The 17,666-nt window shown below is 52.8% G+C and overlaps 1 protein-coding gene across 9 annotated transcripts in view; it reads right to left on the bottom strand.

Annotated features, from left to right (window-relative positions):
* CUX1 (cut like homeobox 1) overlaps positions 1-17,666 on the bottom strand; it is a 351,030-nt gene that overhangs the window by 266,946 nt on the left and 66,418 nt on the right. For all 9 annotated transcript variants that reach the window (XM_078074422.1, XM_078074425.1, XM_078074428.1 and 6 more), the window contains exon 2: positions 7,861-7,971. In XM_078074422.1, the coding sequence (XP_077930548.1) occupies positions 7,861-7,971 (111 nt within the window). The remainder of the gene's footprint in view (positions 1-7,860; positions 7,972-17,666) is intronic.

Raw genomic sequence — 17,666 nt, 5'->3', positions numbered from 1 at the left:
GAATAATTTCCTACCCCCACAAAGAGAGGCATTAACAAAAAAGTTGGAGAGAAAAGTCACATGCTGTAAAGTTTACCCTTTAAAGTATACAGTTCAGTAGCGTCGGACATATTCCCAGAGTTCTGCAACCATCACCACACCACCACCCAGTCAATTCCAGAACATTTTCTCCACGCCAGAAAGAAACCCCGCAAGTGTTAGGAGTCGCCCCCTTCCCCTGGCAACCTCTCGTCTACTTTCTGTCTCTGTGGATTTGCCTCTTCTTGACATTTCGTATAAACAGAACCCTGTGGCATTTTGCATCTGGCTTCTTGTACTTAGTATAATGCTTTCAAAGTTCATCCACATTGGAGCAGGTGTCAATGCTTCATTCCTTTTTTTGAATAATACTCCTTTGTATGGACAGACGGTGTTTGTTTATCAATTCATCTGCCGATGGACATCTGGGCTGCTTTTTCTTGGGCTCTTTTGAATTATGCTGCTATGAACATTCGTGTGCAAGTTTTTGTGTGGATATGTTTTCAGTTCTTTTGGATATATACCTGGGAGGGGGAAATGCTGGGTCATAGGGCAATGCTAAATTTAACATTTGAAGAATTGCCAAGGAAAGGCATTTCTTGAATTTTTTTTTAAATTCTGTACAAAAAAAATAAAATTGAAGCATCAAATAAAATGTTGTTAGCTGCCTGTCTGAGATATGAATCTTGTGGAATAATCTGCATTTTTAAGAATTGTTTTGGAAAGAAAAGATTCCTAAATAAATGCTATAAATATGGTAAGACTTTTTCACGTTACAGTTGTCATCAAGTGTCCGTGGAATGCCAAGTGCATGGCTCGATACAAAGGCCTTTCCCTTCAGAAGTGGGAGAGAGTAACTGTACTAGAGCGGCAGGCTCCCAGACCCCCAACATGAGCAGCGTGCTGGGGGGTGTCTAGCTGGTGTCCAGCCAGCACCCCCCGGTCTTCCAAGCTTGCAGGCCGCCTCCCCCATTGCTGCCTTCCCTGAAAGGCCCAAGTCCCGAGGGGCACACCTTGTCTGCCCTCCTCTGTGAAAGTCACAGTTCGTCAGTTGGCGCTGTGGGTCTTCGAAGAACCCACTCCCACGTCCAACAAGACACAAGGAAATTCACGCTGGTGTTTCTAGGCTTTTGCGTGCGTTGATTTTAGGGTCTTATGAGGATGGAAGCAAAAAACAAATATGTGGTTAAAACACAAAACACTGGTCAACTGAAGAGGGAGGCCGGTCACCGGAGTCCATCCATTTGTAGAAAAACAAGAGTGGAGAATTCACTTGCTTCTCAACACAAACAATCCCGGTCGTTGCTAATAACGTCTAAGCACGGTGGTACGGTTAGAAAGGCACGGAGAGTCACATGTGAGCCCATGCACCGCCCCCCCCCCTTGCCCGGGACCCCTGCAGGCGCCCCCAGCTTCTCACGGAGCCCTGGCCACACGGGCTCAAGGAAGCCCGTGCAGGACGTGTCCATCTGAGTCGCAGCTTGAACTGACTCTTTTTTTCCAGGCTGAGTCACTCCCTGCAGTGGCTATATAAAGGCTTAGAGGCAGTGACCAAATGCATCTGGGCCTGGGCCACGGCTATATATTACTGCCCCCGCCCTCCCCCGGCCTGCCGACTCCTCCTCTCACAGATTGGAGTGCACAAGGACTCCTGAAGCCTGCAACAGGGGAGTGGGGGGCCTGCGTGTGAGGGCCACGGCGCCGAGGGCCACAGTGCTGGGGCCCGCGCTCTCTTTTCTTACTCCCACCATCTGTTCTTATCAATATAGAGATGACCGTGGCTTTCCTGAAGGAGGTGCCACCACTCCGCCCCCACCCCCGTGCCCAGAGCGGGGAAGGGATCCACAGGCCTAGTTCGATTTGCTGACAGCATGAAGATTTCTTTCCGAGTCATACCTCGAGACGACTCCGGACTTTTTACAACAGTTTCCCAAGAGTATAAAATGCAGAAAAGCACGCCAGCCTGGGCCACAAGGGGTGAGCTAAGATCATGCCACTCAGGAAACAGAAGCCAGTGAGCAGGCCCAAGGCCGCCTTGGGTGTGGACGGCGGTCAGTCCCGGCGCGGACCCCAGGCAGCCGGGCCCACGATGGTCAGGGCTGCGCTGGGCTCTGCCGGGACGACAGGAACAAGAGAGGCCCCAGCACTTGGGCGGGAGGGACGCAGAAAACACGACCACGAATGTGAGCGCGGTGGGCCAGGTGTCAGGATGATTAACGCTCCAAGGAGCAAGATCTGTTGAGGCACAAGGACATCAGGGCACAAAGGACCACCGAGAGCCCCCAAACAGCAGCTCAGCTGATGTGGCCCCTTTACAGGAAACATAAATCGAACCTAGCCAAGTCGGGCAGACAAGTGCCTAAGACGGATTCCAGGGTAGCAGCTAGACACACGGACAGGACACAAGTTGAGCCCTGAGTGTGGTTTTGTGATAAAAGGCCCTGCACACCCCGGGTCTTTGCTTCCTCTCTTCTCCTGCCCCCTCTTCCCCCCCCCCCCCCCGGGCAAAGGATGGTTCTTCCCTATCGAAAAGAGCTGAAACAGAACAAACAAGAGCCCGTGCTCTTTGTGGAAGCAAATCGAACACTGAGGAATGCTCATTCTGCGAGCTGAGCATTCCAGAGCACCCGGGGACCTCGCCGTAGGGACGCTGTGCTGCCATCCACCTCAGCGCCCCGCGGGTCCCAGCACCAACTCAGGGCCCACACTGCCTGGGCCAAGTGGTGAAGACAAACTGGCCCAAGGAGCAAACTTAGCTGACGGAAGCACAAGAAAAAAGTCATGAATCCCTAGCATGGTCCCCTTCGAGGTCCCTGACTTTCAAGAAATGCCTTCGTTTCCAGGAGTGAGGAGTTGGCCCGGCATCCCTGGCTAGCTCTGGACATCCCCGCATGCTTCCATGTCCCTGGTCATCTGCTCTGCAGTCGGCTCTATCAATACGGCTGTCCCTTGGGGCATCAAGAGCCATCCTGGCCTATACCTGGGAACCCTGATCGTAGCAACAGAAGAGCAGAAGGCAAGGGCTTTCTGGTCTGCGCTACACACAGCTCGACCACCACCAACCTTCGAGAAAGCCAAGGCTGCCCCTCCCGCGCACATGCCACCAGCCTGACCTCGCCCTTCACCAGCCTCAGGCGGGAGGAGAGTGCTGGCCAGCGCAGAGATGCTGGCCCCTGCTCATCCCGCCGGGGGTGGCCCACTCCTCAACCTGCCTCCCCAGAATCCCCTGCCGGAGCCCTCCTGGCATGGCGCAGCGCGGCTGCAAATGTGGTCTCAGGGGCTGTGTTCGGAGCTGGGGGCTCCCAGACGAGTTCCAGGGAGGCCAGGAGCAGCTACTCATGTGCATTTCTTAGGGCAGCAGGTCCTTCCCATTCACCACTATCTCGAAGGTTGAGAACCAAGGCGTGAAAAGCAGCCTAATTCACCTAAGTAAGGGTTCCAGAGGCCTATGTGGCTTAGAGCTTTACCACCACTGACAGTGTTTCTGGGGGGCAGGTCTGCATTCGGAAGATTCCAGTTCTACCATCCTAGCGCTTCACATGCCAGATCAGGATGTTGTGCTTGCTGCTAAGAAAGATAAGGAACTCTTTAAGAACAAGGATAGGATTGTATCCTCAGGGTAGAACCATCTGGCACATGGAAGGTGTTCAAAAAGTATTTGTAAAACGATTACCTATTACCACAAACCAACTTTTGAAATATTTTAAGCTGAAACTACCTGCATTTGTTGTGTCGTTTTAAAGTTCCCTGAGCTAGCTTTAAGGAGCAGAAATCGACCGTGTCCCGCAGTGTGTTCCAAGTTCACACCAGTAACGAACATGTCCTGGACTCTAGACGCCAGGCTTGTGCGAAGCCCTCCACACGTTCACGTGCACATACACAAATACACACACACAAATACATGCCGTACACACATACATACATACACAAAAAAATACACACCATTCACATATATACACAAATACACACCATACACACACACAAATACACACCACTCACGCATACAAATACACACCACACACACACAGAAAAAAATACATACCATGCACAAATACACACGGATACACACCACACATATACACCATACAACATACAAATAAACACCACACACACATACCCTACACACACAAACACAAATACAGAGACAAATACACACCACACACAAATACACACCACACATACACATCATACACACACACCGCATACACACACATAAATACACAAACACAAATACATGCAAATACATGCCATACACATACACACACAAAAATACACACAAATACACACCACTCACATACACAAATACACACCATACACACAGAAAAAATACATACCATACACATACACATATACAACATACACACAAACACACACCATACAGTACACACACACAGAGCAACCCTGTGAGCTGGGCCCTATCATCACACTTCGGATAGATGACAAAACTGAGACTTTGGGAAGCTAAGTAGTCTGCCAGAGCCACCAGGCTATAAGTCACCTGAGGTAATCTGTATGGAAAGTGACAGAACCTAGAAATACCCCAGTCTTTTATGTTCAACGCTCAATTATTAATTCAATAGGGAATGGATGTTTCGTTACAAAGTTAAAATTAAAAACCACTTTTCTTTGAAAGGGATTTTTCTGAATCAAAGCAACGTATAAAACTTTATTTTTGAAGTAATTGCAATGTTCTTCAACTTGACTACAATTTGGGGGTTAAAAAGACGTAAGCGATAATATCAACTGACTGTAAATGTATAATTCTAATGACAAAACTGAAACTTTTTTTAAAAAAAGTCCTTTAAATGAGAAACCTCCGAGGCTCTGGCCAGCGTGGCACCTGCCCCTCGGTGCTCCTATGGCTCATCCAGAAAGGAAGGAGCCGCCCGCGGCTACGAGGCCACCTGCAGAGCCCACCTTTCCCTCTGCACTTGAGCTTTTCCAGCTGCCCTCAGGCAGGGCCAGGTTGGAAAATATAATGTCCCTGTCGGGAGACCACCTTACTCACCTCTGACTTTTCTCTGGTGCCTAATCCTGCACATTAGATTCACTAGCTATTCGGTAGACACTAGGAGCGCATTGTCTTCTTCCCCAGAACAAAGAGGGCCTGCAGCGTTTTCATCAGCCATGGGCACACTAGGTGCAAACCAGCGGGCACACCGTGGCCCTGACTCTGCCACGCTGTTCACCCCGGAACAAGGGCCCGCTCCTCACCTGGAGGCCCAACTTTGTGAGGTGTGAGCATCCTGGTCTGGGTCCACCCGAGGAAGATGCCTTTCCCGCCAACAAGCCAATTTTTTTTTTTTTTTAACCCCTGAGAACAAAGTCCTAAGCAACCTTCATTTTCATATGCCTAATCTCTGAAAGAGTTTCCTTGACAATAAGTGTTAATTTGCTCAGGTGCTGAGTGGTCCGCCCAGCAGTATAGTCACAAGAAATAACTGGTGTTGGAGAAATATCAGGGCCACCCCCCCTGCACTGAGATCCCAAACAAACAGACAATAGAATATCCCCTCTGGATCCCAGGCCCCGCACTCACCGGATCCAGCCGCCCCCCCGCCCACACACTCACGTACTCCTTCCCTCCGTGTACCCCAGAAGCCTTGGCTATAGCTACTCGCCCCCACCCTCATTCTGGCCTTCAGTGGCTTCACTATTTACTGAGAATTCTGGTTGGTTGCTGGCATAAGTGAACCTGACTGTCTTTTCCACCCGTTCTCGCCTCGGCGTTCCCACAGGGACCCCACCCAGATTTCAAGGACAGACCTGGGATAGGAAAATGCAAGGGGAGGTGCGGGAGCCTGTAAGCAGCTTCACCCTTCCCAGCTTCCTGGAAATTCCTGTGGCAGCAACGCTCTCCTTACCGCAGAAGGAGAAGCCTGAGCGAGCACTAGCCTCGACCCTCTGGCAAAGGCCAGGGCCCTTCTCCATGGAAGATAGTGTCTAAAAATGTGCCCTGCAAAGAAATGCCCCAAATGTCATTTACCACCCAAGGCCGCTTCTTCCCTGAGCCTCTTCTATTTACTGGGATCGGGAGAGAAAAATGCAACATTTCAGGTGGGGCCTCCTCAAGCTCTGTGAGCTGGTCCCCCGTTTCCATGTCAGTGGAGGGGCTGTACCCAGAATTTATCAGCTGGGCCCTCAGGGGTCCGAGGGGAAGCACCGCCCCACCTCAGGGGGCCCCAGCCCTTGGACCTGACAGGAGCCTGGGCCTCCAGAGGAACATCCAGGAACCCAATTCTCCACTCCTCCTCACAGCACTTACCACAGGACAGGTCATGTTTACTTAGTGTTGTCTGCTGCCTTGGAAGGATGACCTTGACCTTCTGCTTTAGATTTTCTACAGAAACCCCTGGACTTGGGGTCAGCAAGGGAAGGGAAGTAAGAACCCAGGACAGCGGAGGACAGCTCGTTACTGGAACAGTGTGAAGAGTGGCCGGAGAGACAGAGGTGAAGGGGGTCAGCCAGGGGACAGGGGGTCAAACACAAGGAGGACAGCTTGGGAAACCCCACAGCTAGACCCTCCAGGAAGGCCTGCTCTGAAGCGGCCTGACAGGAGGAGAGCGACTAGAAGAAGGGGGTCCTGCTGCCTGGCTGTTTTGTCGGCCCTAGTCTTTACTGGTGACAAGGTGGACCACGGAGCGCAGCAGCTCCCCCATCCCCTCGTGGAAGAGGGCAACCTGGCACAGATCACTACAATGTGCACTTTTGCTTGGATAACACATGCAAGAGCCACATTTAACGGCAGGCCGGGTGAGGGTAAGGAGGGTGGGGGTAGCGGGTCTAAAATTTAAAACCCTTAAGGGGATCTGCCCCTGGAGAGCCCCCTTGCTTCCCACTGGGCTATCCTGTTTTCTCCCCCAAATAGTTATTCTGAAAATAGAGGGTTAATTATTTGTTTCCCAAAATGATTGACAACAGCATGCCCTTGAACATTGGCACACGGGAAACGAGTCTACTTTTAAAAGTTCAAATCGCGTATCATTTTTTTCAGGAATACTGGGCAAATCAGAGGCATGCCTCCCAGAAGGCAGCTTTCCTTCCAGACCTGCTCCTTTGTCCTCCACAGAGGCACATGGGCACCTGCGATCCGCTCTCACCTGAGGGGGAGGGTGCAGGAGGCTGGGGCGAGGGCCCACGGCACGAGAACCATCGTGGGGCAAACCGGCAGGAGCTCCCAGAAAGCAATTCCCACATCTGTTCAACTGTCTTTCAAACTCTCCTTGCTTTTCACGTCTTACAAAGCCTTTGATAGGGACTGAGGGAACGAGAGGCCTAGGCAACAGACTGGGAAAATGCTGCCCGAGCCCCCCTAAACACTGCCTTTCAAACATGTACTTACAAGGGGAAAAAAAAAAAAAAAAAGCCCGTGAGGAGCACGTTTGCAGTGCCCTTTAAAGCGTATTTCAGGAAACAGAAGCGTTTAACAGGCCCTACCAGGCTAAATGTCTGTTCTACAGGAAGGATCGGCACACTGCATCCTCAGATGGGTGCAGCCACCCACCACACCAGGGAAGGGGCCCTCTGAGGACCCCCACACCCCATCCCACTATGCTCAGTGCTCCTGAGGACTTGGGGTGGCGTGCTAACAGACGTGGGCAAGGAGCGCGGGGGCCCAGAGGCCCGGATGGGCCACACAACTGGCCACGTGCTCGCAAACACCCAACCGGGTCGGTATCTGCCTCTGGAATGAGCTCGTGCCTCCTGGCATCCAGACAGCCTACCAGCGCCCCGGTCCCCCAGCCCGCAGAGGAGAACGCAGTCTGCTTACAACACGGCTCCTGGACACGGACGGGGACGGGGAGACCCCGCACCGAGACCGGGACGGTACTGTGGCCTCACCTCTGGAGTGTTCTTCTTGAACTCTCGGCTCTGCTCGATGAGCCGCTTTCTAGACTGTTCGCTTTCATCTTGCCGGTTCGCCAGTACCGTTGCGGTGGCATCGAGTTCCCTCTGTGGAGACACAAAAAGGGGGGACGAGACTGTCACCGCGCTGCGTACCAGAGGGGATCACATTTGCATTTGACCAGAACCCAGGAGAGGTCCCCGTGGCTCCGGGGCAGTAGGGGATAGTGGCGGCAGGCGGGGCAGGCGGGGGGGGGGGGGGGGAGTGGACACTGAGGCAGTTCCCCTCCAGCCCGAGCGCTGGTCCCAGAACACCAAACTGGCTCAGCCCGACGTGCCCTGTTTCCATGCGCACCTCACAAATGTCTGCTTCTATGACAGAACGCAAATTGTTTCTCTTTCCTAAACCCTGAGTCAGGCCGATGCCCAGATGCCATCCCACCCGGGAGTGGCTCGTCTCTGTTCGTAACAAGCGTTCCTTCTTGCCCCATCTCTGCGCCCTGGTTCTTCGGCTTTACTCTGGGCTTCTCGGGGGGGTAATCTATTTGTCTTCAACAGTGTGGGCCTGGGATCTTTTGTGGTGATACCTGGTTTGCTTTCATTAACAGCATTTACTGTGGGTCTAATATATGCGAGGCACCACGTCCAGGACGATCCAAATTAACCTGTTACTCGTTTTCAGGAGGGACCTTTAAGAGGCAATTTCCAAGAATCGTGATTTGCAGGATGTGGTCAAGTCTGAAAATGAGGCACCTGGAAACACTGGTTATCCTCCAACTATTTTCCTCGTACTGAAACCCTGAGAGTCGCCAGGAGCGGGTCCCCTGTAAGAGGACCTCTGCCCACGTGACAAAATGACACTCAAGCATCAGAGAACCTGTGCCCTGGCTTCGGGAATTCTGGGAGACGCTGCCAACAGGGCCGGTTTCAAACAAGGCTGCGGCAGATGGGCCCAGAGTGGTGTCCTGGCTGACAGCAGGGGCACAAGGACACGCGCCTGTGGTCACCGAAAGGCCCCTTTGCTCGCTGAGTGGCCTCCGTGATGAAAGACACATTCTGCTTAGGATTCAGTGTGGCTGCTCCCGGTGGCTTCTCTGCGGTACGGCCCCTCCCCTGAGGCCCAGCAGAGCAAGGACCCAATCGAAGACCGCAAGGCGAGGGAAATCAGAGATGGAGATCCTTCCAGAGATGCCCAGGAAGCCTGCGAGTCCTCCCCACACCCCCAGCCACCCCACGAAGTTCCACCTGCTTCCCTTTTGGGCGGAAGTAACCCAAGCAGGTCTGCAGGGCCTCCTGGTGGGCGCTCCACTCGCACATGACAGTGTGGGCCGCTGCCAGACGAGACGACAGGGCACTGGAGCCAACATCCAGTGTGCTGTCAACTTGGAAATTGTAGACAGTTTTAAGGGGGGAGGGCGGTGGGGGAGGGGGCACAGACACCCCCCCCACCACACTCTCCCCTTTCGTGTTTCTGGCATTACAGCAAATCTTGGGCAAACAAGTCCAAAAGAATAACATGGGCTAGGATTCAAGAACAGATGTCAAAGCTACTGCAGAAAAGAGGGAAACACTGCACATTTTGATAGACCACATTTGAAACACATCCCAGTCGAGTGAAGGCAGGAAAAAAAGAGCAACCAAAACCAATGTGGCGATGCGGGGACGGAGACGGCGAAGAGAGAGCAATCGCAGATAAGCAGAAGGCTTTTCAAAAATATAAACAATCTGGTAAGGAGGAGGACTTAGACGGCTATATTTAAGCGGCAGCAGCAGAAGTTATAAAAGGAGGCTTCAAGAAGTGGGGAGCAACGCCAATATTGAAATATGACAGAAAAAGTAGAGTTGATGTTTTGTTCCCATCGCCCGCAGATGCAGAAAACGTGGAGAAAAACAAAGAGCTCGGGCTGCTTTCAAGGAGGACCCTCCTTCCTGGGAGGGGGTGTCACCCAGTCAGCCAGAACTGCTGGATGCTGGGGACACAGAGGTGACCGTGGGGCCTGGCCCTGACCCCCCCCCACCTTGCCATCCAGGGGGACTGGCGTGGGGACGGTGGGGGCAGTGCCGCGGGAGACATGGAAGAGCCCTGGGGTCCCCACATGTCCCTCTCACTGGAGTCCAGCCCAGCCTGGTGCCAGGAGCCCCACGGGCATGTCTGTCAGAAAGCCCAACTCAGAAGTGCTGAGCCCAGGACAGGTCCCTTGATGGAAGGCAGCAAACCCACCTTTGTCACAAAGCCGTGGGGCCAGTGCGCCTGGGGTGACCTGCTGCTGGCTGTTGGGGACCCACCACGGGCCCCCCACACTCCCTTCCCCACGTGTGCAGACATACGCAGGTCCCACATGAGAAACCAACGGGAAGCTCCTAATGTTAATAGAGTGCCGCCACCCGCCACCATGAAAACAGACTGGCACAGCGAGGAGGAGAGCCTGCGCTTGCCCGGCCCCGGGTTTGGTTGGTCAGACTTGGGGCTCACGATCCTTGACCGGGTCCCTTGCAAAACCACCACCGAGTCCTTCTGAAGGACACCTTCTGAGGCTTTCTAAGGTTGTTGGGACAACGCAGAGAAGAGACAGCTATTAAACATAAGCCAAATACTGTTTTATTATCTACCCAGCCTGCCTATTCTCAAAGTGTCAAATATAATGACACATTAACAAGGGAATTTAATGGGTTTAGGGGAGGTGGCAGTGGGGGCCTAAAATACAGAACCCTCAGTCCCTGAGTCACTGATCACTTATTAAAAAAAAAAAGAGCATGGAGAGTCCCCACATCCGAAAAGCACTAAAACCTCAGAAAAAGGGGAAGGGGGAAAGCAAAAACTGGGAACCAACTGAAGTATCCAACAAAGAGTGCGTCGACGTATCTACTCAAGGATCATTCGATAACAGTTTAAAGAAAAAAAAAAGAAAGGTCCCATATGCACCAGGAGATGGGATGATCTTCAAGATATATTGAAGCAAAAAGAGCAAAGTGCAAAAACAATGCTAGTATTGTTTGAAAGGGTATCTATACATATCCTTACATAAGCTTTGATTGTCTCCAGAAAGATACAAAAGATATTTGTAACTGCTTGGCTCTGAGAAGGCTTTGGGGGTGGGGGGGGGAGATGGACCTGCCCTTCAGCGGACGGCTGACCCTCGAAGAACACGGGTTTGAACTTTGCGGGGCCACTTAGGTGAGCATTTTTTATAGCGCAACACCGTAAATGTCTTTTCTCTTCCTTATGATTTCCTTAATAACATTTTCGTTTCTTTAGCTGACTTTATTGCAGGAATACAGTATATAATACATGTGACATACAAAGTACGAGTTAATCGACTATTTATGCTATTGGTCAAGGCTCCCAGTCAACTATAGGTTCTGAGTGGTTAAGTTTCGGGGGCATCAAAAGTTATATGTCGGGGGCGCCTGGGTGGCTCAGTCGTTAAGCGTCTGCCTTCGGCTCAGGTCATGATCCCGGGGTCCTGGGATCGAGCCCCACATCGGGCTCCCTGCTCAGCGGAAAGCCTGCTTCTCCCTCTCCCACTCCTCCTGCTTGTGTTCCCTCTCTCGCTGTGTCTCTCTGTCAAATAAATAAATAAATAAAATCTTAAAAAAAAAAGTTATACGTGGATTTTCGACTATGCTGTGGGTCGGTGCCCCTAATCCTCACTGTTCAAGGGTCAAGTGTACATCTTCTGAGTATTTTAGCCATGTGCATGTATTACCAAATTGGAAAAACGGTACTATATGTTCCTTTCTTAAATCCTGCTCGTGTGAAAAAATACAGGTTTACATACAGAAATATATTTTACATCATGCGTCCCACGCACGAGCGTTCACGGTCTGCACTGTCCACCTGCCCAGGAGCAAAGGCCTGGAATAGATGACCTCCTGACTCACTCTGGTAATTCAAAAAGTAAGGCCAGCCCGTCCTTTGTCAAAACAACAGCTGTTTCTTGCACAACGCGCTGCACACTGGCCAGTGTCTGGGCTTAGGAACAAGGAGGAGGTGGCCAGTTACAGAAAACACCGCTCACCCGGGCCAGAACTTTCCCAGGGAAGGGCAGAGGAGGGCGTCCCCTCCAAAACGATGTAGAAATATTCTAAACATCTGACAGCCCCAGGTCCGAAGGGATGGGGAGGTGGCAGGGCTGGCAGCAAAACCGTGGGGGCTCGGAACACACGGGCACTTCCAACTAGGCCGAAAGAGGCGGAAATTGTCCTGGGAAAGCGTCTCACGAGGACAGGCACCTGGATGCAGAAACTGCAATTTTTGTTCTAAGTCATCTAGTGGCAACCGACGCCAGGAGGTGACGAGGTCCAGAGCAAGACCAGTGGCTTTGGAGCCGAGGCCCCACGGGCGCAGGCACAGCCCTTGCCGGGAGATGGGGGGGCGGGGGGGTGCTGCCACATGGCTGTGGATGCCTGCAATCCTGCTTTTTTCCCTGATGAGAATTTCCAGGATGCTTTTTCAACATTTCTGACAGATCCTCAAAGGGCACAGCTCCTTAACATTTTAACTTTCTCTCTGCCTGAACTCCAGCCTCTCAGCCAAGTGTTAAAGATGTATTAAATACCAAAAATTAAAAAGTGCCAATAGTGGCCGAATTTAAAAGAAAATTTTCCCAAAGGAAACCAGTCTTCAGAACGTCACCGATCGGTTTGAAACTGCTCGCCTTTAGAGTAGGTATGTCAGCTGTTGGCCTGTATTAAATTGGCGGGGGGGCATCTGCAGGGCTTCTGTGAGGCTCCCCTCCTAAAGCCCCCAGGCTAGGCCTGCCTCGGCTCCCTGCTCCTTCTGGGCCTGGGGAGGTGGGCCCTCTCCCCCAGCACCCCTGGGCTGGAGCAAGGAAAGTATTCTCTGCTTATTGTCTGTAACTTGCATCCAAAGAGTTAGTTCATCTGGTGTTTCTTTCAGGCTCACCTGGCAAGCTAATCAAATAGCCAATCTTGACTACGAATTCAAAATGGCTTTATCAGTGAAACCACGAGGACTCAAACAAAAAGGCAACCCCAGTTTCTGAGTGGGGTAGTCCCTGGGGCTTTTTCTACTTCATTTCCAGCCACAGGGTCAGGGGAACAAATGGAAGCTGCTCTGGCTAAGACAGGGCTGTAAGGGGCCCAAGGCCACCTACCAGCCTCCTTCTGTCACCCCCCACCCCCCGCCCAGCCCCCTACACAGAACATCTGAAGACCCTTCAGACGGTGGCCTCAGAGAAGCCTGGCTTGGAATCCAGGTTCCATCCCTGTTGTATCCTGTGTGGTTGTGGGCAAATGACGTTCCCTCTCTGGAGATAACTGAGATAAAGCATGTTCAATTCACGGCATGGGACGTGCTCCATCAAGAGCATGTACTATCCTGTACTATCCTGTGCTATCCGAGCCACACACTTGACCTCAGGCCCGAACTCAGTCTGCCACCCAGGTCGGGGGCTCCAGGGATGCACAGATGAATCAGAAGCCGACTCCAACCTCCAGGTGCCCACGGTCCAGCCAAGGAACCAAGCAGGCACAGAAAAGCAACAAGACAGAAGGGACCGGGTCCGTGGAACCCAAACAGAGCAGAGGTTTGCAAGGGGAGAACATAACTTCCAGCAAGAAAGCCCTCCAAGTTTTCTCGAAAGATGCCCATCTCGGCTGGAGCCCGTGGGTGGGAGGGGCTTGGTCCCCATTGCCCTCCTCTTCCTCTTCCTCCCTCTCCTCCCCCGGGGCTCACTGAGTCCCTGGCACAACCAGTGGGAAAGGTGCTGTCAGAGACCAAGAACGGGGCTCAGAGGAACCAGCAGCCTGGTCAGCACCTCCCCCCCCAGGATGGGGGTGGCAGAGGCCCAAGAGGAACACGCCAACATGGAAATAAGTGGGTTCAAATAGAAACATAAAGGCCATTTCCCCAAACATGTCCACCAGCAGTGACCAAGATGGCCACCGTAGTGGAGAGGAAGGTGTGCACACATTTCACGTGCTCGTATGTACATGAGATGCCTCTGGAAGGCTCTACAGATACAAGACACAGGTACCACTCCGTATCCTGGGAGGAGAACGGACGAGCAGGGCAGTGGCCAGCGGCGACGTCCTCGCCCCTTCTCCGCCTCATTCCTTTTGAATTCTGAGCACCTAACTATAATGACATTTATCTTTCCAAATCTCCTTTCTTTCCCCTGTAACGGGATGCAGGCTTTGACGGACAGATAAGGACCACGGACTGCCCCTCCCCATTCCTTTTAGAGCAGTGCTCCCCACGGAGCTGCAGGAAGTGCATTTTGTTCCGTTGGTGGGTGTGTGCACTGACCAAGGGCGATATTTAAAGGAGAACCTTGCAGAACACCCGAAGTAAATGCTACCGCTTTCGCTTACTTTGTAAGTTTAGGTATAAGACCAAGTCTGACTCCACGTTTCCCAAGTGCCCTTTGCAGACACTTGGTCCTCACCCATCGCTTTCCCGCTCATGATCTTTGATTCACCGCGAGTGCCACCGAAGTCTGAGTCACGGCTACAGTATTCTGTCATGTGATGGCAGGCGGGGGCCAGCAGTGAGCACTCCCACGCAGGAAGCCGCACTTGCCACAGAAGTGACCTGGACCTCAGTAGGGACCCCATCCACGGAGGGGCCGTGGATGAACTGAATGGAGAAAAACGGCACAACTAAAGGAGGCAGGGAAGGCAGGGATCCAGGAGTTGCACGGAGCTGCTGTTTGATGTAAGACTTAGGTGCCCTGTGTTCCCTGGGGGCACCAATGACCACGGAGCTGGGGGAGCTGTATGGGGGTGGGGGGACAGGACAGGTACACACCCTCCAGGAGAGGCAGGAGAGGGGACGCAACCCAGATCTGAGCTTGTCATTCCCTGCTCAGAGCCTCCAGTGGCTTCCTAGGGGCCCTCAGATAAGACCAGCAGGGCACGTTGGCCTTCCTCTGCTGTCCCCAGAAGGCTGGGTCCCCTCCTTTCCCTCGGACCCTGAGCACCAGCCTTTCCCTCTGCTTGGAGGCCTATGCCTGCTCCCTTCCATCAAACTGTCGGATCTCTGACTGAATACCACTTCCCCTACCCCATCCCCTTCCACCCCACCGAGGCAGAGACCGTAAGGTGGGCAGCGACTCTGGTTTGCAATTCCGTATGTGCGTGCAAGTGTGCGAGGTCAGTGCGTCTCCCCATGGGCCGTAAGCTCCAGCAGGGCCTGCCTTTTGCTCACTGCAGAATTCCCAGCGCTTCACACGGTGCTGGGGTACATCACAGGTAGGCAGTCAATATTTGCCAAATGAAAGAATAAGCTTTTTAAAAAAGAAAGGGAAAAAAAAAGGCAAAATTATACCAGAAAGGGGACAAATTTAACAACTGCAAGGCTTCCGGTCAGAAAGAGAGATGGCTGCAAGCACTGAGGCCGTGAATGGCAGAGAATCTTCTGGAACAGTTCAGGAGACTAGGGGCTGAGGAGGAGGAGGGGGTCAGGCTGACAGAGCCAGCTTCTTGAAAGGCAAGATAGATCGAAGGAGGCAGGGGGGCCTGGAGGAGACCTACACTCCCTTCTTGCTCAGCCTCCAAGGATCCTGGGTCGAGCCTCAGAATGGTACCAGTTTATAAGAATTAGGATCATTTGCCCAAGAGGGACTCCTCCCCGCTGGAGCGGCCCTAGCAAGCTCTCCTAGCAGCCCAGGAAGCAACCTGCATCTGAGCTCCGTGTGAAGAATGCGGAACGGGAACACGGGTGGGAAGAGTCCGTCCCAACAGTGCTTCAGGGTAAGTAGGCAGCAGCAAAGCAGAGCTGGGGTTCACTGTCGAGGCTCTTCCCCTGCCTGTGGGAAGGGCTCCCAGAAGGAGACCCCAGGAGGGGTCCTGGGAAGCGAGTGCTCTTCCCAGGGCAGGGAGAGCGCTCTCCGGGGCAGCCAGTGCCGAGCCCAGCTCCCAGCAGGGGCTCAGTAAATGCTGGCCACGGAGAGGTGAGCTCTCTGGGTTAATCACACCCTGTGGCTCTCCGACTCAGGGAACAGAGAGGTGGGCATGTGGACAAAAGCAAGGGGACTGCCTATAGTTCAGGCTTCTAGCTCTCAGGGGATTGAGTCAGAAACACCGTGCGTGCACTCCAGCCCTTGCTGAGATCTCTGTGCAGTGCAGCTCGTCTTCTCCCACCTTGGAGATCAGAGTCCAAGGAGCAGGACACAGCCTCCTGGCCGGATCCACAGAGCACAGTGGCTGTACTCCCAGCACTGGTTTCCCACCACGAGGGGGTTCCTGCTCCCAGACAGCCCCAGAGAAAGACAGGATCTCTGGGGCCGGCAATGGGGAGCAGGTGCCTGCAGGGTGGTGTGTTGGGGGACCAGTGTGCACACGGACCAGCCGAGCTATCTAACCTCAAGTGGGGACAGGACACTAATACACATCTCATGGGGCTGCCATGCAGATTAAATCGGGTAAAATGCCCACTACGATGGTTATGGTAGTTTCTCTTCTCCTCTCCCTATTGAAGCTGATCCCACCTTGTATAAAGATTATTCCCTCGTGCTCCTTTCGCTCTGAAGATGGTACTGGTTGTCTAATACGTACTCAATAGTTCCCAATTCCGGGACATGACCTGGTATTAATTCCTGATCTAGGAAATTCGAGTGCAACGATTTACTCCAACATAGACTTACTGCCTGTAAGGCTACACCCCCGGGGATGGTGGGAGTGGGAGCGAACAGAGGCGCAGGCAAGGTGTCTCGGTGTCTACTTTTTAAACAGAATCTTCAATCAAGTGAATGCGTTACCAACTCAGAAAATATAAGTGAATAAAAACAAACACATTGGCCTAACAAAGGCTACGGATACAAAGTTCTCATACAAGCCCTTTTCTGTGAACTCCTTGGGATGGAGAAATTTCAATAGGGAACCAAGACTTTGTTTTTTGTTGTTTTTCACCCCGTTGCAAACCCACTATGCAAAGACAAAAATGCCAGATGTATCCAACAAGCATTGCGCTACATATAATACTTGCCAGACTCTCATTTAAACAGTGAGACGTGAGAGACGGTGTCTCGGTGATGCATAATGAAACATAGACGGATCGGAAGCCCACGTGGCGGGGCGGGTGGGGGGACTGCTGCAGGGAGACGGAAGGACGCCCTTAACCCGAACGAGACGGATTCTGCCTTACATACTGACCAAGCCAGAGAAAACTGCTGATATTTGCCCAGTTCCGAGCTGTAAAAATGCCTGTTTCCTAAGTAGCCTTCTTTCCCGCTCTCTTTGGCTCTATCACAAAACAAAACTAAATTCTTCGCACCAGCCTCTGCCTTGTAGACACACATGGCCCCACATGGCAGGAGTGCCCGCCCCTTCCCATCCTGGACTTCTCCAGAGAGCCCAAAGAAGCCCTCCTTCCTCCTTCCTGGCCCCTCCACCTTGTCCTTGCTGTCTAGTTACCTCATTTGCTTGCTCGCTACCGCTTTCTCCCCCGTCTTGTTCCTGGGTTGAAGCGAGGGCCTCCTTGCTGAGAGCGCCTTGTCTTCTGCCTCCTCTGTGCTTCCCCAGGCCACAGCCTGCACGTCCCACCCCCCCAACCCACCCCCCGCCTCGGGACCCGCACCGGGGACAGAGGAGGGCTGCTGAGGTCCGACCTATTGGCAGCGCTCCCCCCCCCCCACCCCGTGGGCCTTGGGATGAACTTGAAAGAGAAGCAGCCACAGGAGCTTTGTTCATCCCACGTCACAGATGAGGAGACCGAGGCTGGGCAGGTAAGTGACTCGCCCTTGCTAACAGATGTCCAGGGAATAGGGACTCCCTGACATCCATTGTCTTTCTTACACTTAGTACACATCAGGAGACGCGTTTTCAAACCACATGAGAAC

The sequence above is a fragment of the Halichoerus grypus genome, chromosome 6 (assembly GCF_964656455.1).
Source record: "Halichoerus grypus chromosome 6, mHalGry1.hap1.1, whole genome shotgun sequence".
In the NCBI taxonomy this organism is placed as follows: domain Eukaryota; kingdom Metazoa; phylum Chordata; class Mammalia; order Carnivora; family Phocidae; genus Halichoerus; species Halichoerus grypus.
Note: the sequence above shows the minus strand (reverse complement) of the source record. Positions and strands in the feature narration are given on the sequence as shown.